This window comes from Mixophyes fleayi, chromosome 9, assembly GCF_038048845.1.
Source record: "Mixophyes fleayi isolate aMixFle1 chromosome 9, aMixFle1.hap1, whole genome shotgun sequence".
Lineage (NCBI taxonomy): Eukaryota > Metazoa > Chordata > Amphibia > Anura > Limnodynastidae > Mixophyes > Mixophyes fleayi.
Genome location: NC_134410.1, coordinates 60,358,465 through 60,386,300, shown reverse-complemented (window position 1 = coordinate 60,386,300; position 27,836 = coordinate 60,358,465). Strand labels below are relative to the sequence as shown.

The following is a 27,836-nucleotide window of genomic DNA, read 5'->3' as shown; positions in this document are numbered from 1 at the left end:
ACTGTGCCAAACAACCCTTTATAACAGAACAGAAGAGACAAAACATTTGAAAACAGTAGCTAAATAACAAACCTCTTTGTTCTGACTTTGAATAAAACCGAGCAGTGAAGTCAAGGTTTTTTTTGGCTTAGAACAAGAGGTGCAGATCACCTTTTTTCTGCGTACTGAAAAACGTCACAATGATATTGATCTATGTTCAATTCCTCCTGTGTTTCTTTTGAGCAATAAAATTAAAGAGAACAGAAGTGTGATATCATGCAGAACTTATTGTAGCTACGAGAGATTATAAGTTCCCTGAAATGTAGCTGCAAATAATTTATCTGAGCATTTATCAAACAGAAACATGTGAGAAAGATAAAATAATAATAATAAAAAAACACAAGTACAAGAATCAATAACACAGAGGATGTTAAAATAGACATCCAAAAGCTGAAATAAATTTGTTCCAATGCTATATTTTATGTAGGCATCATATTTACAAAGGATGTATGAATATGGAATGGTTCATGATATAACATTTCATTTTGGATTGTTACTCTATATATAGGGACTAGTCATCAGAAAGGTGCAACCACTTTTTAAAAAAATAAGATTTGCTCCATTGCAGGCCCTATTTTGTACACTTACTCTGCCTTGTCTCTCTCACATTCAATTTAGACACAGTCTGTGCTGCCTAGAAGAGGAAAGTGACTATGAAACACAGTGGCGTTGACTTGGGTGTGGCCCACATAACACGTAGCAGTACTGGATAGGTTATTAACTAAAAACATGGTCCCTTGTATGGCAGAAGGTTTACCCAATAAACATTTTCACTAAATTTCCTTGAAAAGCTTCATGTGTGATGTTTTTAATATCCTGTTCATGTTGTGCATTCTTATAAAACAGAAATGAAATTAGAAAGGTTTAGAATGTGCAGGTTTCTGCAGGAATAACATTGCTGGAGGTCAATGGCCCACCCCCAAGTGTCAGTAACTCCAGCAAAACATCACCACATAAGAAGCTGAGGCTCAGGGCTGTATTGTTTCTGCTTTCAGGAAAGCTGGTGGGTGAGCAGTAGGACAGAGACAAAGCTGGTGGGAGCCATCACACATCACCAGAGCGGTGGAGGACAGGAGACACATCTGAGGGGCTTTGGCACTGGCAGAATGAGTCTTTGGATGGAATAAGGACCGAGCAATGATGAGGCAGTCAGAGGTGAGCTGTGTTCATTTAACATGAGGAATTCTCATGGCACATGGATGAATAAAGTGTTTTCATTAACTTGTGCAGGATTTTGCTTCCTTTCACTAGTGCTTAGGATAGTTTGCTGCAATGCTGTTATACTCACAACATATGTGCCACCCAAAGTCACCAAGATCATTTATACGCACAAAATATCTTTATGCCCATTTATAGGTATATTTACGGTTTGTAATGAGGTTTAAAGAGAACAGAGTAGGATTTGAATCTGGGTATATTTTCAGTATGGAGCCCTGTCAATAGAATTTGAAATTGAAACACAGGGGGAAATATAGTGAAGGCAGGAAAGACAAGAGCCAGGCACCCAAACTACCAGGAGCTACAGTGCATTAGCCCCCTGCAGTCCAACATCCGACCACCACTGCGTGCATTACCGCCTGCTGCTTGGGCCTGACAACAAGGTCTGTTGTTTACAATACAACCAGGATTTGGTTACATTTTGTAATTTATTATATTCTATAAGCAGCGTCAACACTAAAATTAAGAAAAATGAAACAAAGGGCTAGATTTTTTTTATAGTGCAATTGGAGCCAGAACACTGAATTATTATTAAACTGTTCATTCATCCATTAGATCATTTAAAATGTAATTGCAATTCACTTTGATTCTTTCTGGAAAGAAATCAAGTAAAGAAAGCATTCACAAACATCCCTTTGCTAAAAGTAGATGGATAATCCAAGCATATAATTATACGTAGGCATTGAAAAACTTTTCCTTGATAAAAGTGCTACTATGGCTTGCACAAGTCTGATTGATTAACAGCAACTTGATGTTGGAACATATTAAATAACCCCTCTTTGTATCCAAGGGGCTGCAATGTCTTGATTTCTCTATACCAGGCTTAGGCAACACGTGGCACTCCGGCTATTGTGGAGCTACAGCATGGCTAAAGGCTAACAAGTAATACTGGTACTTGTTGTTCTACAACAACGGGAGCGCCACAGGTTTCTGTGAACAGATGGGTAAGTGACTAACACAGGGCTTCACATACAATAGCACAATAGCATTTACCGCTAATGAGTCATAATACAGTTAAAAGCAAATGGAGGCTGGTTCAGTGATCTACAACTACAGACCACATTAAATAACACTTAAAAATAGCACCAAGTTTGGATAAACACCCTGCTTCACTACCATACTGTACGGTAACAGTTTGGTGCACGTTATCGTAAAATATTGAGTTTAAAAAATCATATAGACTAATGGGACTGCTCTCACTTTAAACTATGGGTATATAAGGGATGGTATTAAAATGCAAATATTTCTAACTGGGGGCTCATTCCCCAGAGTTTACCTGTATCAGTAATCTGTGGCACAATATGATTTTTGGCACATTACTACACCAGCTTTTCAGCAATAGTATAGATGTTTAGCTATACCTTTTGTAGTATAAATATATATATATATATATATATATATATATATATATATATATATATATATACAGTATATATATAGTATAGCAAAGATCTGAATGTATAAAATGTGATTTTGTGTGCAATGATGATTTTACCAATAATGAAGCAATGGGGATGCCGGTGGGAGAGGCAGTCAGCATATAAGGTTCGGCACTGCATTGGCGCAGAGGTGCGTAGAATACTATAAAAATAAATTGCCATCCTGGGTGCAGTATTCACAGTTAACGTTTCCAAATACTGCTAAAGAGAATCCGCAGAATATGTCAACAAAGCAGAAAATCAAATATTCCTCTGACACTAAGCAAACAAACTGCACATATCATTAAGCATCTCATAAAAGGCAAAACTGGGTCTGCAGTAAAATGTGTGAACAAGATATTGGCCCAATTTGCTGCATATGAGTATTTTGAGATGAACACACCTATTTATTAATGTTTCTTTCTGTAAATGTTCTTAAAGGCAGAAATAGAAATTAGAAAATTTGCAAACCATAATTGTTGAGTACAATAGTTTCATAAACCTTTCTCCCTAAACACCATTTACAATTTTAATTTTGTCACATGGTGAGCAACTCTGCTAAAATGTAAATGTTTCTACAGCTGGTTCACATTGCACAAGCAGCACATCAGGCTAGCTGTCATGTCTGATTTACCCAGCAGTGCTAGCAGCTATGTCATGAGTTACACTGTTTTGGCTCCGTAACAATGAAAGAAATGCTCTCATGTTACAGCATTTATACATAGGAGATTAATGTAGAGCTGGATATACATCTGTTCTATTTGCATAATTTAAGCATTTTAGTACTGCATATGTATACCGAAGAAAGTATGCACACACCCTAATCCAAATTTTTGCGCATCTTACACTTATAGCTCCTTACAATTGGGGAAGGAAAGGGGAGAGCAAGCATTGGCCAGGTACAGTGAGAGTGTGTTCGTGTGATTGTGACATGGGCGCAGATAGACATATCAAGAAACATATATGTGGGTCCTGGGGGGCTGGTGCAAATGTACACGATGATGATGATGACTATCAGCAGAATTATTCAGATTGATTGCCTGCTTGCGTATTGACCCATTCAGCTGATAGTACTGAAATCATTAGCATTGCAACTATATTATATGAAGACCCAACCATCTATTCAAAATACTTAATTAACATTTCAATTTGGACTGTGGCAGGAAAGAAGATTTCCAGTTAGGAGCGAGGTGCCTTTAGACATCACCTTTCCGCCCATTACGGTATCTCCACTCATATTTCTGTGAACCTCTGTGGGATGCAAAGAAATATGAGCAGAGATTCCATCCATAACATCAAGTCTCAGCGGACTGTTTCAGGGACATTTAACGCTGAATTGCCCCTTAATTTTTAAATGGGAAACAACAGATGTTCAATATTTATTTCATTTGTATTAGTATTTTGTGTTTATGTTTAATTATATAGTATAGTGAAATGTGACTCTCATTCATTAATAACTGGCCTCTTGTGTATATGGATAACAAGAAATTGAAAAAGGATAATAGGCGTATACTTAAATTGAAGCACATAGAATACATTTTCAGGCTCATTGTCAATATAAAAATGTCAATTCCAGGACAGAGGAGGGGCATAGATGAATTTTGTAGATAGTTCGATCCTAATGTTACTCACAGTACCGTAGCAGTAACAGTACCGAAAATGAGTCTTTCTCAAACACCTTGAGAAAGACTGGTTTATAAGTTGAAACGCGTTGGTGCATTGATGGGGAAGATATAATACTATTCATGAGCATTACAGAGTATTCTTCATGCTTCAGATCTAGCAGCTCTTTTTCCAGACGGGCGCTGTTTGTACAGGTGTATTAATGTATCCCATTAAACACCTGTAGTGAGAAGCCACACGGATAAAAGTATCAGCACGAGTGTATTATACACATACATCTACAAGACAGTGGATGATTGTATCTATCCTTTGAAGGACCTTCCTATCGATTTGGATTGGGGATAATATATATATACACATACCTACGGTTCTGTGAGTAACATTAGGATCGAACTATCTACAAAATTCATCTATGTCCCTCCTCTGTTTTGGTATTGAGACAGAGATAGACATTTTTACATTGACATTGAGACTGAAAATTTATTCTTTGTGCTTCAATTTAAGTAGGCGCCTATTATCCTTTTTCCATTTCTTGTTATCTGTATAGTTGTATGTAGGAGGTGACACTACATTGAAAAGAAAGGGCCGCGTTGCTTTTTTTGTGTCTGCAGAATTCAAATTTTTTTATCATTTTATCTATTGTGTATATGACATTTTATTATATTGTGTACAAATAGGGTAACACGACTTTTGCATTTACTACTAACACTGCTGAGCCGCATCTCTATGCTTTCATGGAAAATGATATACTAATTCACACAGACACACTGCTATGCCTGAAACACGTCTGGAGCAAATGCTACTTTTGTACAGCTGAGCGTTTCTTGATATGCATCCAAATGAACACATGCACGCCAAACATATCTGAGGCTTCACTGGCGTTTAAATTTGCATTTTTACACGCAAATCAAACACCAGTGGGCAACTGTTCTCACTGTCTCAAGCAGACTGTGGGCTGCAGGAAAGTAAATACAACTTTAAATTATGCAAATTCTGGCAGCAAAAATCTGTATCAGTGGCTCCTGCTTTGTCAGTTGCTCTAAATGATTAAAGTGCTGATAACTGTTTTATAGCAAACAGTACATTACAAATGTGTATATTACTTTGTGTATCAGATGAGAAGGATGCCACTACAGTTGCCGCTTCAGGCAACAGAATGACCCTGAGCAAAGAGCTCCCACTGTATGGTAAATCCAACTGCAGAAAATTCCAGGGTAGAATTTTCCTGCAATACATATTTATTGCCCTATTGAGGTGACCTGCACCTGCCTGGCAACCAGGGAGAAATGTAAGACAATGAAGATCAATATAGAGGGGAAAATGCCCTTCTAAAAGGTAGTCTGTCAGATGGAATTGAGCGTTGGTAAAGAACTGGGCTCTAAATTGTAGATATGTTTGTATTTCTAGAGAGATACCAGCTTTGATACATACATGGCTGCTTCTACTGCAGGCTTGTAATTCCATGGTTCTAGTACCACGGTGCACCTTGCAGGCTTCTAAAACTAAAACATTTAAGCGAAGAGGTAGAAAGTCCAGATATGCATATTTTCACAAAAACTTGTTGCTATTTTAGCAGGAAGGTGCATTCATTCTTACTACTAAGCACACAATTTACTGCAATGCCAGACCATGCATTCTCAGAAGAGGCCCCTCTCAGAGCAGAGTGGAGGGCCTGGCAGGGGACAACAGCATTACCGGGACCCTACCCAAGTTTTGTTATGGAGCCATGTACTGATATACCCACCAATGAGAAATAAGCATACTATGAAAGTATTATATCACAAAGGCTGTGCTACTTAATTAATACTGAGAAGTATTACTTGCAGGACCATATGTACTTCTATAAGTAAAGGGAGACACAATCTGAAGGAGTAGGATGGAAAAAAGCCACATTGGTCAGTTATTTTTGATATTATACTGGATTAAACACAGCCCATCACTACAATGCCACTGCTATCAGACTAGGGTGGGTTTAGTTATCTGGAAAAAGATATATAGTATTTATATATATATGGGGGGAAAAACTAAAAAATGTTTCAGTTGTGCTCTGATATGGAAACAGTAGTTACTATTATATCCCTGAAGGAACATACGTGATATTGTATAAAATGTTTAGAAAAATACAAGTAAATTTTGAATCTTATATTGATTGATATATTATACATAATAGATAACAAGTGCCCTTCTCCAATGTCGGTGTAGCCCACAACAACATACGCAATGCTTGTTATTCTTGTGATTGTCATCAGTTGATTGGGTGTTAAATTAGTGCATATCTATATGCTGTGGAGCTCATTAACAAAGCACACCCAATGTGCAATGCAAAACACCTTGGTTTTGCCCCAGTGTGGGAGCACCCTGTAACTGATAGTGCATCTCTATCTATGATAGAAATGTTTCGGAGGTCTACTGTAAACATCACATCAAAGTCTAACCTCCAATGAAATAAAGGTTCTGTTCTTGTCCTAAAATACTGCTTGGTTTAACCTTATTTATGGCTTTAATAAATCATGATTGGGAGGGGATATCAGGATCATTTTTATTACATGCATCACTTTAGTATGTATGAAAATTTTCATTACATCGTTCAGGGTGCATCATGAAATGCACTTCTCTGCCAAAGACTTTTAATTGGACTCATTTGGTGCAGAAGTCATTTGTAGGCACATTCACCACCAACAATCTCCATGTGCAGTGTCCTACGCAAATACATTTTTTTTAAACAGCAGCGTTCTGTCTTTGTCATTGTACAAATGAAAAGACCCCCATTGGTTTCTCATTGACCACCAGTTAATCAGAAGCGGACCATCAAAGCCATTTGATTTTGAGTCTGTTGTTTGTAGTATGCCGGCAGGTCATTTTTAAGGTGATTTTTTAATTTTGCTGTCTGGACTATGATGGATCAAGAAATAAAAAAAAAATTCAAAAATAATAATAAAGTGGTGAATGGGGTTCTGACCAGGTACAGAATTCTAGTCCTTTAATAGTACGGCTGAAAACAAGCTATCTAAACCCATTAACCTCATTATAATAATGCCACTACAAAATGAAATTCTGTTTCTGTACAGCTCCGTTGCTCTCACTTCGTGCTAGGGATGCCTTCACTCAGCCAAACTCTCTTCTGCCTGTACAAACTCTCTGCAATGTGCCCATTTTACTCCACAAGCAAATCTAGCACACATCGGGTCATAAGCTGTATTTGTTCTGTTGAGCGCCTTCTTTGCCCCTCGTTAATTACCTCCTGTGCTCCTTTGCATGCCATCCATGACTATGAGGCTGCTCTGCTGATGAGCCAGACAAGCCCTCGTATCTTCTATTTATGATGTCCCTTATTAATGATAGCATCCAGCTGAACAGAAAACTACATCGCCGGAAACATTTGGGGGATTATTGGAAACTGACAATGCAGTCCTTCATTCCCTGTTCTGCTATCCTGAGCATGTGCGGGGACCTGTGTATGCAGTGAAGCCATGTTCCACATTCATTGCTCTTGCCCTGACAGTGGCTGCAGGCGCTGCTGCGTCACAAGACAACTGGATTTCCGACTATTTAGTATAAACACTTGATGTGTTATGTTCTATGTTTACATCAACAAAACATAATACCTAAAATTTAGATTGATTATAATAAGAAAACCAGCCACTTGGTTATTATTAACTGTAAATAGAGGATAATTCATTATTTTAAACTGGCAGTAAGAATGAATGCACCTTCAAACTTCACAATCGAAGCATGAATGAAATAATTGCTTTTTATTTCCTGCTGGTGGTCTATAAACAGCCAGTCCCAAGGAACTTGGCACAGGGATCTTACAGCACAGTGAGAGGTGGGTACAGCTGGCAGTCATGAGCTTGGAGACTAGACTCAATCATCAAAGTGTTCCGGGAAGAGAGTGTAGCAAGATGATGGGGGAATGGATAAACCAGCCAGACTCTACAAACAAAAGGACAGAAGCACCTTGGGAAAACAATGTAAGAGATGAAACAAAGGCAACTGTTTAATAAGCTCTGACACCATCTTCCTCTTTACTCAGGGGACATACAGACCCATTTAAATGAATGAGCTTATACAGGCTGCGGCTTGGGAAGATGCACTCCACAGCATATTAAATACAAGAGCAGAAGAGAAACATAGCAGACAGGGAAAATATATATGAAAGGACATAAAAAAGTATTCAAACATTAATGTAATCACCATTAAAGAGTTAAAGTGATGTTTGGTGTTACAGGAAGAGAGGGGAGGGGGCAGTGTGTGTGTAACAGCTTTAAAACTACCTGCAAGTGTAAATTTACAGAGGAGCCTATAGGGTGCTAAGTGAATTAGTATGTAATACTTGTCATGACATATTTAAACCTCAAGCCAGCACCAGGACTGACAGCCATTATTACAGTGCACTGCTGCCCTTCTTGCTAAAGTGCTCTACACAGTAGATGTGAAGCCTCAGGGATGTTACACCACAGATGTTATTGCCAGTTTGACAAGGAACTATTCCACTAACTGCGTGGCCGGATTTCCCAGTCAAACATGGCTTCAGGCCTCACCTGTGCAGAAATGAGGATGCAGCATTAATGTATACCAAAAGTGTACGGATGTCAACAGCAGATCTGTTTTATCATGGTCTTTTAGTTACAAAGCTCACAGTGACCCCAAATAAAAACAACAATTAGTGGCAATAGAAAATAAAATTGTGCCGATTTGTTCACTTAGAAAAGTGGAGTGACAGCATTCAGAGTTGTACAGGGGAAAAAAATAAACTAAATGACAAAAAAATCAAAATCAAAACAATTCTTTGGAAAGAACAGAAAATAAATATTCACAACGTGATAAAATGTAGCAATCCCTGTTTGGTGTGGACTTTCATCCGTAATCCAGAACATCTACAGAACAGGTAAAGCAATAGATAGCTAGCAGACTCACTGGGAACTACAGAGCTCTGGCACCGCTAAGATAGCTGGAGGATTGCTAGACAAGCAAGAAGCTACTTTCTTCTGTTTCTGCTTCTGTATACCTTCTGAGCAAAATCACATTTAAACAAGAGTAGTTAAAAATGCACAGGCAGCTTGTGGTGCTGTCCTTCCGCTCCACTTCCAAAACTGTGCATCTAGTTTCATGTAGCCTTTAACTAGACTTTGCTCTCTGTAAAATTCCCCTTTTCGTTTATTGTGCAGCAATGCTTCATTGAGAATTAGTCAAATGGTTGCTCTTATGTCAGCAATGAGAATGAGGCAAGGACAACTCCTTCAGGACCAGGGGGACTAGTAATTAATTGACTATCCCAATGGATCTGCAGGTGTTGCGATACATGTTGTGTGAACATCATGGAAATGAAAGCAGGTTTTGTATTTTCTTTAGAGTGCTTTCCATTAACCACTGAATTTTCCCTCTGGATTAGAGGGAATGTTCTTATAAGCAAAATGTGCAATTTCCACTGGTAACCAGACAACCCAGAAACATTAGTGGTCACTAACACGGAAAGCAAGAGAGGTCCCAGAGTCCAAGGAAAGAAACGACGAATGTCTTGTGACCATGAATGAACTCTTTAGAGAGAGAAATTTTTTCATGGAGCTTTTCAAAAGCAGAGCAGTTCCTGTTGTTCGACGGAAAAAAAAAAAAATTACAATTTTTTTTTTTTTTAAAGGAAAAAAACAGTTTAAAGTTAGTTTTCCTGTCTAGTTTGCTTTTTTGTTTTTGGTCCTTTCATAGTATAGTTGCAACAGTGCTTCTCCGAAAAAAGGTCCATCTATAAATATAATATCTTTTTTTTTTTTTTTTTTTTTTAATACTCCTTTCTCAATATATATTTATATATTTATATTTCTGTATTATTTTTTGAAAGGCGTCAACCTGCTGAAGTTTTGCCAGAATGGGGACTGACTTCTCCTGGGTTCAGTGAACTCGAAAACTTGTGGTTGGGATATGCCATCAGTCACCATATACTGTCCTTGGATGGCCCCGGGCTCCTGAGGCGGAGGGTATGCTGGGGGGACTGAGCGGGGGCAACTGACACCAGCTGTAAGAGAAACACACATCAGTTACATGGTGTAGAGCAGGACTTCAGGCCTCCAAAACTTATACTTATCTAATACAAAAATAAACATTTACCATTTGCATAATTATGCATCAATCCATAAAAATATCTCATCATGTGCAGATTTTCTATATATACATACAAAATAAAGATTATTCCCATAAATTGTCCAATTTGTAACATAGATTCTACTATACGTTAGTGAAATTGGATATTGGTTGTTATATGTGTTTGTATTCTAAGAACTTATTATTATTGTATAACTAAATCACAAAACAGACTTATTCAGAAGAGCTTCAAAACACCGCCATGCATTGTACTTCATTGTATTTCAGAAGTCTCTCAACTGTCCTGATTTTTAAGTGGCAGTCCTGTTCTTTGGAGGCCAAAAGGGATGTGTTCTGAATCAAAAAGGAACGTGGCTTAGCGGGAAATGGGAATGATATTGGTGGATCTGGTGTGGGTTGAAAGCATGGCTTAATTTGGCCTAAATTTCCAATTAGAAATATTGCGTGGTATACTTCTTGTTTTTGCTGTCACATCCACCAGCATTCAAGTTTACTCTCTGCCAGAAATATGACATCTACCCCCCTGTAATCCTATATGATATGCTAACAAAGTATTTGTTTACATTCAAAACACACACCGCTTCCATGAGTACAAAATGAAGACATATTTCAAAAACCGAACAAGAAGGTTAAAAAAATGTTTATGAAAAATTTAATAGCATAGACAATAGTTTTTAAAACAAACTTTTAAATACTTGCATAAAAGTGATCATGCTTAGATATACCATCAATAAGCATTCACTCTAGTTCTGAAAGATATCATGTTTCACAAGTTGATTTGGTCGAGACCTCTTCCCCATCTTACATCACGCTGGAATAATGGAGGAGATGAGGGGCAGAAGGTGCAGGAAAGTATAAGGAAGACTAAAGCTCCATAGGTCTGAGAAACTGGTACACAGAGGCATGACCTGCGATAGCATTGCTCACTGAAAGGAGTATTCTTTCCTTTGCTATAATTTGTTGTGGAGCTTCAAGCATAAGCTTCAGATAAGGATTTCAGTGCAGATACACAGTATAAAAGTCTATAAGTGAATCCCTGCCTCCATCCATTCCTGCAGCACCAGACCAGAGTGATTGATTACAAGACTTCAGTTGGATTCAATTTGGAAAGAAAAAGGCAACTTTTTTCAATGAAATTGCCTTATCCAAGCCCTTAAAGGTCATATGTTGTCCATGGGGGTGTATAATGTAGCGGCAGTCGTAGGTTTCTAAGGAGCTAGAGAAGGAATCTTAGTAGTGGACCTTCTAGTGCTTCCTCTTCCATTTGTACCTAAGCTTTGACAGAATGTGAGGACGACCATGGTGTACGTTATCTATGATAGATAAGGGGTAGGGGACTGCAAGTATTTTCTCTTCACTAAAGAGAAAATAAATATTGGCTAGTTTAAAGAAACTAAGTGGAAAAGATGTCAAAATGGATCTAAAGAAGTATATTATTTTATGGAAGATATAATTTTAACAGTCGCTATATTACCCTATCCAGGGTATATCAAACGATTGTTAAGTTAAGGCCAAAGAGAAGGTTGATCGGATGGAAAGTATTTGGATGCCTAAGTATTTTAGAGATGTGGATTGACACCCTTCCACCTCTCCCTTACCAAGTCACTAACCATCTCGTCCTGCTCATCGCTCTTAACGTAACTGCACAGAGATGAAGGAAACAACAATGTTCCTTTTCTGTCTAGAACGAACTTTGGAGCCCCAAAATGTCAGATTGTGTGCACAGCATTCTGAGGCTTCAAATCCCTTACATCTGTGGTCATACAACATGAAGTTCATTAAGCTCCCTGCTGACACTTAAAAGTGCAGCAGGGGTGGAGGCAGCATGGGGGCCGTTGCATATATTTTTCTTCCTACTTGTATTGTTCTAAAAATTCATTAGGGTGGAAAGAAGGCACCACAACATCTCGGATCTAGCCGAAGATCATAAGATTGCTTGAACAGCTGCTGAGATCTGCCATCTCTGCCTGAGGTTCAATAATCCACTTTAACTTCTCCACAGAGTATATTTTTACCACTGTTCAAGTGCAGAAAATGAATATTCTATTGTGTCCTAGTGGGTGATCTGATCTCTTTACTAGAAAGGGGAGTACTCAAATTAATGTTGCTCTATGCAAAAAGGGAAATTGCTGTAAGATGAAAATCAGCAGACTTTTCAAGTACAGCTGGATAACTTAAAGCAATTACCTTGGCTTTGACACTATACAAAATGACATACTTTGTATGTCATGTATGGACAAAGTTTATAGTGCATGGTTCCCCTGGTTGGATGGTATTGGTGAAAATGACCCGCTGGATCTGTAGTATACCTCCAAACATTTATTCAGGTAAAATCAGGACTAAATAAGTACAGCTCCTGGTCTGTTCAAATAATGCGCCATACTGATTCACCCAACACCACCCAATTACTGCCCAAACTCTACCCTCATTCCTCCTTCAAGGTCCACAACTGGAGGAGTCCTGCTCTATTCGGGGCAGTTGGGACGTATACTGTAAATACTTTTGAATATACTTTTTATTTCCCTCTTAGAGGTTGATCTGAGATCGGTATGAGGGTGGATAAGTGATGGGACATTAAGCAGCTGTTAGTTACTTGTTTTTAAAATAAGACAATAAAATGTACCTAACATTACAACAAGATTTACACTGGGCAAAAGTTCTGCACTTTAAAAAATAGTTTTGTTATTTTTGTAAAGTTTTTTTTGTGCTCTGTTATCATTAGGTATAACTGGAGGGTATACTTATTACAGAAGTCATTGGGGACAGAAACATAAAGGCAACATATTAATAGGCAATTATGCAATGAGAAATTAATTATGTGCTTTCTTTTGCTTGGAGTGTGTAAAATATTAATATGCACATGAGGCATCGTAATACTTGTGCTGTATACTGCCATTATAGAGCCTGTGTTAAATACATGCTAATAACAAACGTAGGGGCATATTCAATTAGCTGCAGAGAGCCTCCGTAATAGTCGCGAAGGCACATAGCGGATTTTTATTTACCTCTCAGAGGTTGATCTGAGAGAAATCCACAAATCCCATAGGGGTGCAAGGAGGAATCCACCATGTTGAGGTACCATAGTATCGTAAGGAACATCATTCGGAGGAACATCGTGGCTAATTGAATATGCCCCATAATGTTGTACGTCTACATTAGCAGAACTGCTCCAGCATTAAAAGTGCTTCACTTAGTCACATGTATTTACATTAAAGGGATAGCATCGCCAAACTAAAGAAAAAAACATAACTTTGAATGTGTAAATATTGTCTTTCTATATCTACAGACTTTTTTTGAATAGAAATGTGAGTGTATTAATATATTCGTTGTATAGGTCTGTACATGTGATAACTGGCTATGGCTGTGTATCACTGCCTACATTCTCAATGCCTGGTTCCCTGGAGCAAGCTCTCACTTCAGAGCTGCTTACAAATGGCAGACAGAGTTATTGAGTATGCAGCAGTACCAAAGATAAATGAATAACACAGAGTGAAAAAGTGGAGATATTGCCTATGGCAACCAATAAGATTCTAGTTATCATTTATTTAGTACATTCTACAAAATGACAGCTAGAATTTGATTGGTTGCTATAGGCAACATCTCCACTTTTTCAAACCCACAGCTTGATAAATTTACCCCCTAGACTCTAAATCAGTGATTCACAACAAGTGGCCCACCAAGTTTTTACCTGCGGCCCCCAGCTTCTTCCTGCTTTATTATTCATTGGTCCTTTTCTCTGATTTATGCCCAATTGACTCCAGCTCTAATTCTCGGCCCAACCAATGGACCCTGCCCCTGTTAAATAAGTGATGGGGGAGGCTGAGAGCTTTTTTTTTTAGGAAAAGTGGGAGGTCTGAGAGACATTTTCAGGTAAATGGGGTTCTAAGGGGCATATGGGAGTGGTTCTGGTGAGTGGGCATTATAAGCAGTCTATGGGGTGTTTCTGGTATAAGTGGCATGTGGGGTCTATTCTAAAGGCATTGTTGTGTCTCTTTATTTGATTAAATGTATTGTTGAAACTTATTACTAAGATTAAGATTTTGAAGTGTATGATTGGTTCGCTAAAACAGATCTACAGATATGCAGTCAATGAGAAACCAGTTATTTATTTACCGCTGGCCTACACCAGTGATTGGAGACATGAGTGGGGGGCGGGGGAGAGTTATCTCTCTTTCTCAAGACTTATTCCAGCCCCCCTCCCCCAGTGCTTGGGTGGGTAAAGGCACTCAGCAGCAGGGCCCACCTCTATCTTATTTTTTCAATGGACTTTTTTTTTTTTTTTTTTTAAACAAACATCATTGAAGGAGTGGGGAGTGTGCATTGTATTCAATGTAGGCATGGCGTCTTGGAGCTGCAACTTTAACATCCCTGTGGCCCTTCTTAATGAATTAAAATGTAATAAGTAACTTTGAAATAATTTCACCTACACCTCTTACAAAAACACATTTTAATTGATTTAAATACACACCCACCTCACTATCTCAGTCAAAATATATTTAATAGAAATGTAACAACAACTAAAAAAAGAACTTCTGACTTCCTGTACTCTATTCAACATCATTCAGCACTGCCTCTGCGTTGCTAAAAATATTAAAAAAAAGTGTGGGAGGGAAGGAAAGAGATGAGACTGCACAGAATAAAACAGTTTGCAAACTGTCACTATCTTGCTATTGTGGAACTACACGTGTCAGAATGCTGGGACTTATAATTCCACAACAGCTGAGATCTGCAGCTTGTCTGTGTTGTATGCAACTGTCTAGGACAGAAATGTCAAACTCAATACCCCAATTGGGCCACATAATCAAAGTCAAAGATTGAGTGGGCTGCAAGAAAAAGAAAAAGTCTCATATGCAATATTGTAAGGTGTATTATTAAGAAAAAACAAAAATAAAGTATAATGTTTTCTTCCCGATGCTTGATACTGTGACCTCCATGCTGCTTTTGCTTCACTTCATTTGTCTCCCCTGTTTCACACTGTGCCCTCCATACTGCTTTTGCTCCACTTCATCTGTCTCCCGTTTCACAATGTGCCCTCCATACTGCTCTTGCTCCACTTCATCTGTCTCCCTTGTTTCACACTGTGCCATCCATGCTGCTTTTCCTTCCCTTCACCTGTCTCCCTTGTTTCACACTGTGCCATCCCCATGCTGCTTTACCTTCCCTTCACCTGTCTCCCTTGTTTCACACTGTGCCATCCATGCTGCTTTTGCTCCCCTTCATCTGTCTCCCATTTCACACTGCGTCCTCCATGCTGCTTTTGCTCCCCATTCATCTGTCTCCCCTGTTTAATACTGTGCCCTCCATGCTGCTTTTGCATCCCTTCACGTGTCTTCCTTGTTTCATACTGTGCCCTCCATGCTGCTTTTTCTCCATCTCACCCGTCTCACTTGTATCACACTGTGCCCTCCATCATGCTGCCTTTGCTCTCCTTCACTTATCTTTCTATTACCTTCTTCCTTCTCTTCTGCTTTCTTCTCTTCCTCTTGTGGCTGCTCTCTGTGTTCTTCTCACTGCAAATGTCGGGCGTGATGATGTCACACCCAACATTCAGTGTGAGGTGCGAGGGGAGGAGTGCACGGCGGCATCAGAATGTTTATTTCTGGGCCTTGGCGGGGCTGCAAAAGCTATGCGTTTGGGCCACATGCGGCCCGCAAGTTTGACACATCTAGTCTAGGACAACCTGTGGCTCTCCAGTTATTGTGGGATTAAAAGTTCCAGCATAAAACAAAAGTAATTTGTAATAATAAAAAAATAATCTTTTTACAACATAAGGGCAACTAATTTATAAAATAAAAACCCAAATTATTGGCAGTCAGATTTCCACTGATTGTATTTTGGAATCATGCAAATTACATGGATTCTCTGGAAAGACACTTAGAAAATGGTTCTTTAAAAAAAAGTAACAATCCACAAGTCTTCTTGTCACTAATGAAGACACACAACGCTTTAAATGCAATTTGTCATCTAATAAATGTCCGGCGATATAACTCTGATGAATTGAGAACTACATTTGCAGTTGCTGGTGTGGTTTTTTTTTCCAGCCTAAACAATTGATATTTCTAGAGATAATAACTGGGGCATCCTCTAAGAACGAAAGAGAAAAAAAAAAACCTCCACAAGTGACGCCTGGTTTTTCCCAGTAGGAAATTAAAGTTTCATTTGATACAATTCGTACTGCCAAGTTCCTCGCTCCTGAACATGTGAGCGCCAAGTGCCTCCTGTTTTCATGCAGTGAGCAGCTGCCCAAGCATTTCTCCCTAATAAATACTGCAAGCTGTTTGAGTGTCTGAGAACACATCATGGAGACAAAAATAAGAAATACTGCAGCTTGAACTACTGGGATTGCCTGTAACACTCCAGCACAACGGCACAGCACAAGAGGTTTATTACAAAGGCAGCGCTGAATGTACTCAGGGAATAGCAGTCTAATCGTTTTACATCCACCTAAATGGATTTTTAGATGATATTCTATATTTTAACATTTATTGCAAATGCAATTTCTGCAAATGAGGAAGTATTTGTTACAAAGAAGAGGAAAATGAAGTTGTAGAATCAATGTAAAATTTTACAATATGAAGATAAGATTCACATATATGGTGTTACTGTGCTACTGAAGGGAGGAAATATTCTCTATTTTCAAATACCCTACAGAAAACATGACAATAATTTAGTTTAGTCAGATAATTTGTCATCCCTTATTTATTTATTATATAACACCAGAGACTATTTAATCCTTCACATAAGACCCTGCCTAGAGCATAACAAGGATTGTTTGGGTCCCATAGCAGAATTGAAATAGGGCCTCCATCCACCATCATAAAGTTATACCCACCACAATGTCTGCTCCGTCCCCAGTCTCCAATAGGGCAGAGTAATAATTGCATTAGTGACAATCTGACACATTAGTCTGAATTATATACACACGGTCATTTTATCTTGTTACATTACAAATAACAAAGTCAGGATAAATGTGTTCTGAAGTCATATTAACTTGTACTTTACGACACATCTATTCCTCTGGGACAGGATCCCCGTGTGCTGCAAAGCCCAGTAGCAGTTGCATGAACTGCTATGGCTATGGTTCTGTCCTTGGTAATTACTGTCTAAATTCTCTACCACATGAACACACACTGGGGTTGAACGTATTAAGCCGTATATCCATTATATCGCCAATATTCGACGATTGTGACGGCAATTTTATTAAAGTCAAAGCTCGCCGGGTTTTGCCTTTAATAAAATTGGAGTTTTAAATATGGCCGTTACAATCGCCAAATATCGGCAATTTGTATTTCTATAGAGGCTAATTGGAAGGCACAGACGGTTAGCTTACCCACCTTGGTATTTTAGAAACAGCCAATGCTTTTAAAATTATGTTAAATACTGCATTATTCTGGAATTTAAAAAAAAAAAGTGGGAAAAAGTAGAAAAAAATTAAGTATTTATATTGAAACTGTTTATCACTTGTGAAGCAGGGTAGGCAACCAGTAGCTCTATAGATGTGGAACTACAAGTTTCAGAATGCCCTGGAGCCTCACATGTAAACCAGCAGGTTACCTATCTCTGATTGGAAGAATGATGATTTTGCACATATTTATAGGGAATTCTTAACAGATGATAATCCAGGGTAGCTACGGACGTCACACTAACAGAAGATCTGATTACTCTGTGCCTATAAAGAGCTGCTTAGAACACAGCTGCAGTCAGGAGAACACTAAGCAACTTTAGCCAAAGGACTTTCCCCAAAGATCCCATTTGTACAATAAAACCAGCAGACACACTTACTAGTAATGTGCTGACACGTGTGCTCACTCAGAGGAACGTCCTGCGGTTTGTCTGCAGAGTTCGCATGGTTTACGCATCATGCGTGTCATTACACTGCAAAGTGCTGCATAGACAGCTGATGACACTTAAACCCTTCAGTGCCAGAGGGACACACAATTCAATTTAAGCAGATAATCTAATAGAATGCATCCCTAAAAGGTGATGACACGAGGCATGGTGACAGCACAAACATGGCAGCTACTGCGTCTGGTCTGTAACAAATAGCTCATCTGGTGTTTTAGTTATATATGTAAAAGTAGAAAGTAAAGGGAATGCCCACTAAGAAAACTAGCAGTAATGTGAGTATTTTATTACAGTAAGGAGCAATAGCTGAGAAAACAAGCAAAGCCTCTGCTATTAGTCATAATACAAGATGCATCTACAACTACAGGAAGGTGCCATATATAGACTGTGCAGGCTACTACAGGGCAGTATTAGCATGAGTTCCTTGAGCAGTGTTACTTTTGGTACATTTCTAAACTGTTTAGCCATTGTCGAATAAAAAATTATAAACAAGCTTTTAAAGTTTGCAGAGATTGCAAAATAAAATTGCATTATGCCTTCCAGCTTATCGACTTGAATTAATATATAGTACAGATTGAGTATACTTTTCTGCATATTAAGCGGAGCACATTAGTTCACCAACTACACTTGTTTACAACAGTAGAAAAATGTGATAATGTAATTTGTGAGCTGCACCCTAGCTGTAGCTGTATCAATCAGCGGTCATACCTTTCTGTTTGCTGACTTTCCGCACAGTCATTGCCGCTTGTCTCTTCTGGTATTCTGAGATCTCAAATCCTAAAGGGGGGAGACAGACAACTGCTGTAACCTCTACAAAATTCTACTGGATAATCCAGTTTCTTTCAGAAACATGTATGTATACTTTAGTATTGTTACTGTCATAGACTGTTACAAACAAAGTCTTTGGTAACTTGATTACTTTTCTTTTGGGTGTCAATCACAGTTACAAATTCAGACATTCATGGCAATATAAATAATAGCTGCACCACCACCTTAATGACATTTAAGTTTGCCACTTTAAAATGGCTGCAGAGGCTATGTCTGTGTAGGAGGAGTAATCTTAGGCTATAGTCTCAGTGATTGCAGGTTCTGATTGGTCCTTATTCCCCCCACACATCTGCAGCCTCACAAAGTCCCAGTTTTAATGTAGAAACAGCTACACGGAGCAGCCGCTAGGGCTTCAGTGAATGGCACCCTAGCTAAAGAGATTTTAATCCTACCTGTGAGGATAGCAATTGAAAGCTGTAACTGTTATCATTGCAGGATTTCTACTTGGTTTAATCTACTAGCTGACATTCTCGTTTTGTTAGCTTCAAAGCATGAGCCAAGCTGATTCAGTGAATGTTTAGGATTTCATTTACAGTTAGGAGCAAATTTGTACCTTTTTTTTTTCTTTTGCTCTTAACTCTAAGGGCTAGATTTACTAAGCTGCGGGTTTAAAAAAGTGGGGATGTTGCCTATAGCAACCAATCAGATTCTAGCTTTTATTTATTTAGTACCTTCTACAAAATGACAGCTAGAATCTGATTGGTTGCTATAGGCAACATCCCCACTTTTTCAAACCCGCAGCTTAGTAAATCTAGCCCTAAGTCTCCTAGGGGTAAATGTATTATAGTCCAATTTTGTCAAGTTGCCGGAAATCTGCGAGTTTACAGCTAAAATTTAAAGCAGCGCTGGCTTGTAAAGGCAAGTTCGCCTTTACAAGCCAACGCCGCTTTAAATTTTAGCTGCCTTTACAAGCCAGCGCCGCTTTAAATTTTAGTTGTAAACACGCCGATTTCCGGCGACTTGACAAAATCGGACTATAATACATTTACCCCCTAGTGTCTATTTAGTTTGCATTGCTGAAATTAAACTAGTTAGTCCACGATTAGTTTTTTCGGTTTTGCATGCTTATAAAACTCCACACCAGATGAAAACAGAACAAAAATGTACATCCCAAAAGCCACGTAATTTGCTACACACTGTCTTTTGAAAGTTTGCTGTGCATTATTTAGTGTGTTTTAAAACTCTTTGTTTCAGACAAATATGGTGCTGTAAATTGAATTACGGTAAGTCTTTGGAACATCTCCACTCATACTGAATTCACCTGCTCTGTTACCAATCGATTATTCAAACGTTTTCAAAGCCACAAGCTACAAGAAATGCAACATGTTTAACAATGTCACAATAAGCCAGTAGAGCGCCCTTGTTATTACACTCCTATCTATCTGGATTCACAAATATGTCATATAGATCGTCTTCTGATAAGCCACCCTATTCATATAAGTTATTAATCCCTAAACCTGAATTCTTTAAATCTTGTCTATACTGATTATATCTATATTCTTTCTTCATATAAAAAGAGCGGTCTGTCTTCAAATTTGTCTTCTTTTTTTTACAACTGTGTAAACAAGACAAAGATTGTCCTGTATGAAAGCTCCACGCTACATTGAGGCCTATTTTACCCAAGGTTGATCTGAATAGTCCATACTGTACTTTATAGTGTATCTTGCAATATTAAGTAGCAAGGTTGAGCCTCCTGGCTAGTATTAGATACATCTTCATGTTCTTGCTCCAGAGTCAATTTGTAAAGCTAGGCCTATAAAGTTGCTACTGTGCTAGTAACATTAAACACAGATATATAATTGGTTTAAAGTTCATGAAAATGAATAGGACCTTGACCCATAAGACACATATATGAATTAAAGTGCTCTATTTGGCAAACATGGACGTCTTACCTATCTTCTCATCTTCCTGCACCATCTTCCTCTCTTCCCGAAAGGCACGCAGCCATCTCAGCTTCTCCTCTAGCTTCTTGGCAAAGTATAGGTGCATTTCCTCTGTTTCCTTGTTATGCAGTTTAAAGGCATTCTTCACACTCACATTGAAGTCCTCATCCCGTCCATCATCCACCTCGATGACCTCAAATTTATCCATGTCCATGCGACCCTTGTAGTACAGGATGTCCCTACGGATCAGGTCCTGTGAGCAACATAATGGCAAGGTTACCACAAGGAAAGTAATCTGTTATATAATGTTGCGACAAGAAAGGCCTAATGTGAATCCAACACCAATAATCTTTAGCATGCTAGAGCGACTCACTACTGAATAATTGCTCTTATATAATATGTATTTGATTAAAACTTTTTTTAAAGAATGTCATTTTTAAAACATAATGAAATTATTGTACAGCTAGGGAACAAAGCTTCAAGTCAAATCTTCACTTCAAAGACCTTAGTCTTTGATGTGAAGACCTTAGTCTTTTAATAAGCATCACTCACATTAGTTAATTTCTATGTATTTGCTAAATATGATGTTAATATTTTTCAGTTGTCTGCATGTTTATGATGTGAGGATGTCTTTGTTTCTAATAATAAGATAATGTGGTCTTCATAAGCGTTAATAAAACTTACACAGCAGTTTAACACTCAGATGAATGAGGCTTAACAGTGTTGTGTTGCTTATATACAGCACTGAGTAAAAATTGTTTGCGTTAGAAAAAAAAATAACACAAAGGAAACATATATGTAGTAGAATTCACAGAATAATTATGCAAAACAGCAGAAAGGCATAGTCAGTTGGGTTGGTTAAAGTCTGTTATATGTGAAGCTTAAAGGGTAACTACTATTAAAAAAATATTTTTCTACTGCCACCATAGACAATACAATCCGTCAATACTATAGAATTCAATCTGCCACATAGTTACCTATATACCCTACTCAGCTCTGGCCGTAATGGTATATAATAAGGGAGCGTGCAGGAACTCCAGCTCTTCTCTGCCTGACAAAGATATAATGTATCTGTCCCTGGCTCTATATAACATGCTATATGTGATAGCACACTACAGTGTCATGCATTACTTTCTATCACATACAACGCATAATAAGCAGGGACAGCCGGGATTCAACTTAGACATTTGAGTGTTCAGATCCATCATGTTATTGCCAGCAGGGGCGGGCTGGCCCGGGGGGCAGGGGGGCAGATGGCACCCGGGCCGGTCAGAAGAACAGTATTTTGGGCCGCCTGGTGGTCCAGTGGTAATGCGATGGAGACAGCCTTTGTGGTCTGTGCAGGGGCTGTCACATTGCGTAGTACTCACAGCAGCCGCATCATTCATTCACAGAATATTGTAATACAGCTTGTAGTACTACAGCTTGTAGTACAATATTCTGTGAATGGATGAAGTCCCTGCAGTGAGTACTACGCGATGTGACAGCCACTGCAAAGGCTGTCTCCATCGCATCTCGGTACAGCTTCAGATCACTGTGTCATGTGACCTCCGTGGTCACATGGTACACAGTGTAGGCGGGGCTGATGGAGTTCTGTGCTGGAGCTGCAGCATGTCTGTCTATACCTGGAGTCAAAGGTTTTGTACATTTTATGTACCCATTTTTTTATTTTATTTTATTTTTTTATTTTTTTTTACCATATAGGGCCTCCAATATTCTAAGGATCCAGACAACCAGCAACGGAACTAAAGTAACCAGCAGCCACAAGTGGTGACAAGTGGTGACCGTGACAAGAACAGGTAGGAGAGAGCAGGACAGTCTGCCAACTGTCCTGGATCTGGTGGGACAGTCCCTAATTTGAGTGACTGTTTCACTTAGGAGAGTTGGGATGTATGTCCCGCTTCACCGTGTACTGCTCGTGAAGGCAGAACTGTGTGCACCTAACAGTAGTGCACACAGTATTGCCTGTGTATTTGTCTAAAATGATAACCATGCTACATCATAGGGGGTTACCCTGCCTAAAGTGCCCAGGCCCCCCAGAGCCTTAATCCAGCTCTGGGCCTGGGCATAAAAATATATATATGGATTAAGCAACACTAAAATAGCCTCTTTTTATATAGATAAATCTATATTGTACCAAAAATATATATTGTACCCTTTAAGGATGGGCCGCTACTTGTGGGCCAGTGCTGTGTGCTTGCCCCCCGGGCTAAAGTCTGCCAGCTCTCCCCTGATTGCCAGGCAAAGGAGAGCTGTAAGCCTTGTGCTCTACCTTGGTATTTCACATTGCAGCCTGCACTGAACAGGTTAGATAGCTAAGGACGGGGACTCTTTTAATGCCATCATAATAACGAATTGTAAAGAATATGGGGGGTGGAAAAAATTAGTTGCTCTAGTGCATCATACACTCTTAACTCTTACACCCAAACTAATAAATTGATTTTCGAAGCTTTGCTATTAAATGTTTCTGCTGTCAATGGTTTAAGTGGAGCATTTAAACATGGCAGCGTCTCTGCAGCATCAAAATAAAGTGCATGATACATAATATGCTGTAGCAAATGAATCACACCTAAATAATATTTGGTTCTGTGAAAGACAGAATTAATAACTTTTTTGCAAACTTATATGAAATCTCCTGCAGACAAGATGCGTTAAAACAGCTACAGATTTATTTATGCCAGAAAGCAGCAGAAAAAGCAATAATGATTTTAAAAGTAACTTATTTTCAATTGCATAATGTGAAATGTTAAAAAGTGGGTGTAGTTCTCCATTAAAAAGCACAAAACATCGCTAGTGACGGGTAGAATGCCTCGGAACCTTCCAGAAATGCAGTAATAATAGAATTTGGCATGTAGCCTGTATGATATATCTCTATGATACAGTACTAACATTCAAGTCTGGGATCCCTGGTACTTACATAAGAACAGCAACCCTTCAGGAACTACATTTCCCCTGTTAGATATCTTGATATTTTGCTTATCTGTATGGTCACACACCTGTCACCCTTGTGTATTCTATCTTAATTGGTATCACAGAGTTGCTATAATTACTGCCCCCAATCCCCCCAACATCTCCCGCCCGCCTCTGTGCTCTCTCGCCATATTCACCCGCTTCTGTCTATGGTGCTATACTCCCACTCCCTCACCTCTGAACTCAAGGCTACCAACCCATTACAAAAACACATCAGTTTTTGTAGTTTTTTTTACATGTTACCAGTACTAACTGGTCTGTATTAAAGGCTTCTGTTTGCTTTACCAAATGCCACATTCTAGTAATAACACACAGCGAGAGAACTGTAGAATATGAATTACATCTCGGTCCATGCTGGTAATTTGAACACTGGCAATATAGTATTAAACTTAGAAACTTCTGTGATACATAGTGAGATGTATCTCTGATTCTGCAACTTTTATGAAGATATGGAAGAAAGTAGTTTTCTATGTGCTTGCAGAAAGCCTCTGTAGGGGGACAGCTGGTTGCCCATGTCTTGCTCTTAGCTATAGATGTGTCCCAGTCACGATTACAAAGTTGCTAATCCAGAGGACACTGCATGGATAAGAAGTCAGAATTACCATAAACTCCAGCTAAATGTCACCTCCCACAGGTTATATGATGCATACAGTATCAGTAGCTGCTTGGGTATAGTTGATGGGAAATACCAGTAGCCGGACTGGCCAGAATACAAAGAGGAAATGGAAAGAAGGAAAATCCTCTCTTGGGGGGGTCAGAGAAACATAAGCTGCAGTTATTTGGAGCAGGTCCACATGGATGCAAGAGACCATCTGGATAAGAGGCTTCTGCTGCTTCAGACACTGGCAGGCATGCTGCAGACGGTTTGTGAGATAGCAAGGCTAGTGACATATAGCTGAGCGGGCAAGGAGCAACAAATCTATCAATTTGAGAACAGAAGCTGAGGATATAAGCCTTCGTTGCCCAGTATGCAGGATTAAAGACGCACAGAGATACGGTATTCATGAGTTGAAGAGCAGAGCCATATCAAGTAGCTGCCGTTCTAAACCTTTGGCATTAAGCATTTGGTGCATGGACTAAACAGTATTGGGTAAAACAACACTATGCATACTGAATACACACTGCACTCTATACTATGAGAGCTTCCGCTGTAACTAGAAGTAGGCAGGATGGGTGGTCTTTTATCAAACTGACAATATGAATTGGGAAGTTAGAGGCTGCAAAGTATAACTCCATGAGGAGGAGCTCACGTTAATGTCAGTTTCATTTTCATGCATAACTCCCTTGCTAACATTTGTCATGCACAGAACTGAACACTGTGGTGTTGCAGAAGACAGTGCTGATAGGCAGCAGTGTTTGCATTCATTACAGATCATCAGTGTAGGATAAGATTATATTATTGGTATATACAATTACTATGTGTGTACTGTATGTGTGTTTGTATATTATGTGACCATAATATGTGTGGTGTACAAAATAAGCTCTATAGAATTGGTCTGGTCCTGTAATTGACTATGTGCTTACTGGCCTGTTTATTTCTAACAGTGCTCAGAAATGCATTACATCTTATTTCTCAGTATTGACTACTGGCATTTTTCCAGCACACTACACATTTGTTATATTATATTACAGCTTGTTTCAATAGTGAATGAAATGCTTTGCGCTGCTGTATGTCCCAAGCTTTGAATACTGTAGATGTAATTAGCGGGGGTACAAATCTGCCTTAGTCGCACACTGGGGAGTGCAGAAATACTTATAATGTTATCTGATCATTTCAAATACAATAATACAGTTTTGACAGTTTTATCTTTTAATGTTTCTTGGTGTCGTTAGGGTATTTTGACAATGTACAGACATATAATATCTACATTTTGTACCCTTATACAAATATGTCTTACTTAGACTACATAGTCTTTTTTTTTAATATAGGTTGTTTAAAGCCTGGTTTATAATATGGTATGATATATTCTACAAATATTTCTCTGCTAAAGAAGAACAAAGATGATGGGAGCTAGAATTTGGCAATAAATTAAGCGACATACTACCTACTATTAAACATAAAAGCATTTCAATTTTAGAAGCACCTTTGTTCAGTATATATATATATATATATATATATATATATATATATATATATATATATATAATTCTGGTCCTGTTTAAATCATATGAATGTACCAATGTACCTAGTAATGTGGATAATAATAATGGTCTTATCCAGATCATCTCAGATTAACTAGGCACAATTGGATAATTGTAAGTACTGTAATAAGTTCTTATGGCATTTTCAGGGTAATATCATTTTCAGGATAATGGAAGACAACTACAGTAATGATGTGCATTATACTGTTTAATATAGAATAGCTCCACTAAAGTGTCAACATTATCTGTAAATAATATACCAACGACATGCATCAAATACACTTTATAAACAGTACTTTGCTTTGTCACCTTTTTACAGAGAACCAACTGGTGATCAAACAGAAAGAACACTCTCTGCTGCTGGCGTCCATACGGCTGGTAAATCCACTGCATCTCCCCAGTGTAGATTAGTTCTGAGCTTCTGTCCAGGATATCATCACCCTGTCAAATACAGAAGCAAGTCATCAGTCTGCAGGCAGCAACACAACACTGGAAATAATCTAGCTACAGACCATGAATGTTTTACCAAACCGCATCTCTTGGTATTATGCACTAACACAGCTGCCAACTAACTATTAGGGACAAAAGTTAACAGGACTTTTTTAAATATTCACACAGAACAGCAGTTTAGTTAGGGAAAAGTCAAACACATTAAAACTTAATGACTTTTATTTCAACTTTTTAAAACAGCATAAGCAAAGTGTGCAATTTAAAAAGAAACAAAATAGTGCACAATTAAACACAATATTGTAAAGTAGAATTTGAGATGCCCCAACTTATAGTATCTCAACAGTATCAATGTATTAGAGTCACTATCTAGTTATAAATAATTGCAATTTGGAAATATAATAGAAATAATCTCAACGAATAACCCAAATACATTCAATAGTGGACATAATGTCAGTGAAGATCCCTAATTGGAAATAGTGAGATGTGTTTTATAGTAGAAATACTAGGCTCAATAACCCATATAAATAATACAGAAAACATATAAGCTATTGTTTGCATTGTGACATACAGTATCTAGTATAATATTCAGAAACTCCCAATAGTAGAAATATATGTCTCCAAAAGAGAACCCTGTCCCACGTTACGGACAGTACAGAAAAATAGTGGAGAATAACATGAGACAGTCTGGATTTCTGTGGTCTTTAAGTTTGTAAATAGAAACTAATAAGTAACTGATTGCCAAAATCCAAGGATTAATCATCAATTATTCAAAATAAAATTCTGAAATAAAATCGCAAAAAGCATTATGGGTATAGAGTTCATTAATAATCCTCTCAATCATGTACTCTTATTGAACATAATCAGTTGACAAACTATTTAGCACTGGTAGTGTTCTAAAACAATAGGTTCAGTCTCCTAGATGTAAGTAAGGTATAAGTATACAAACTCCACACAGATAAAGCCATGGTCGGGAATTGAACTCATGACCCCAGTGCTGTGAGGCAGAACTGCTAATCACTGAGCCACCATGCTGCCTAAGAGACTTAGTTACAAATCGGGGAAACTGATAGCCACATGTATAATATCATAGTAAAAAGTCCCCTCTCTGAAAGCACTAAATGATGGGGAAATAAAGTTGATCCTTTTAGTGTAGAGTATTCAGGAGTCTATTTCTCAAAGTGTGATCAGACATTAAAACGGAGAAAACAGCAGTATGACGGGTTTATGCAATTCATCAAGCTTTAAAAAGCTCTGTGGTTTGCAGCAAGGTAGCACCATTTCAGAATGGCGTTACCTCTCATTTTCTATGGGATCCAGCAGACGT

At 38.4% G+C, this 27,836-nt stretch overlaps 1 protein-coding gene across 1 annotated transcript in view; it reads right to left on the bottom strand.

Moving 5' to 3' along the window:
• Positions 1-8,270: 8,270 nt before the first annotated feature.
• The window catches only part of ARHGEF9 (Cdc42 guanine nucleotide exchange factor 9), a 288,329-nt gene continuing 268,763 nt past the window's right edge, over positions 8,271-27,836 (bottom strand). The window contains 4 exon segments of the mRNA XM_075184406.1: positions 8,271-10,308; positions 18,948-19,016; positions 20,960-21,203; positions 26,372-26,503. Of these exon segments, the coding sequence (XP_075040507.1) occupies positions 10,121-10,308; positions 18,948-19,016; positions 20,960-21,203; positions 26,372-26,503 (633 nt within the window). The 3' untranslated portion in view covers positions 8,271-10,120.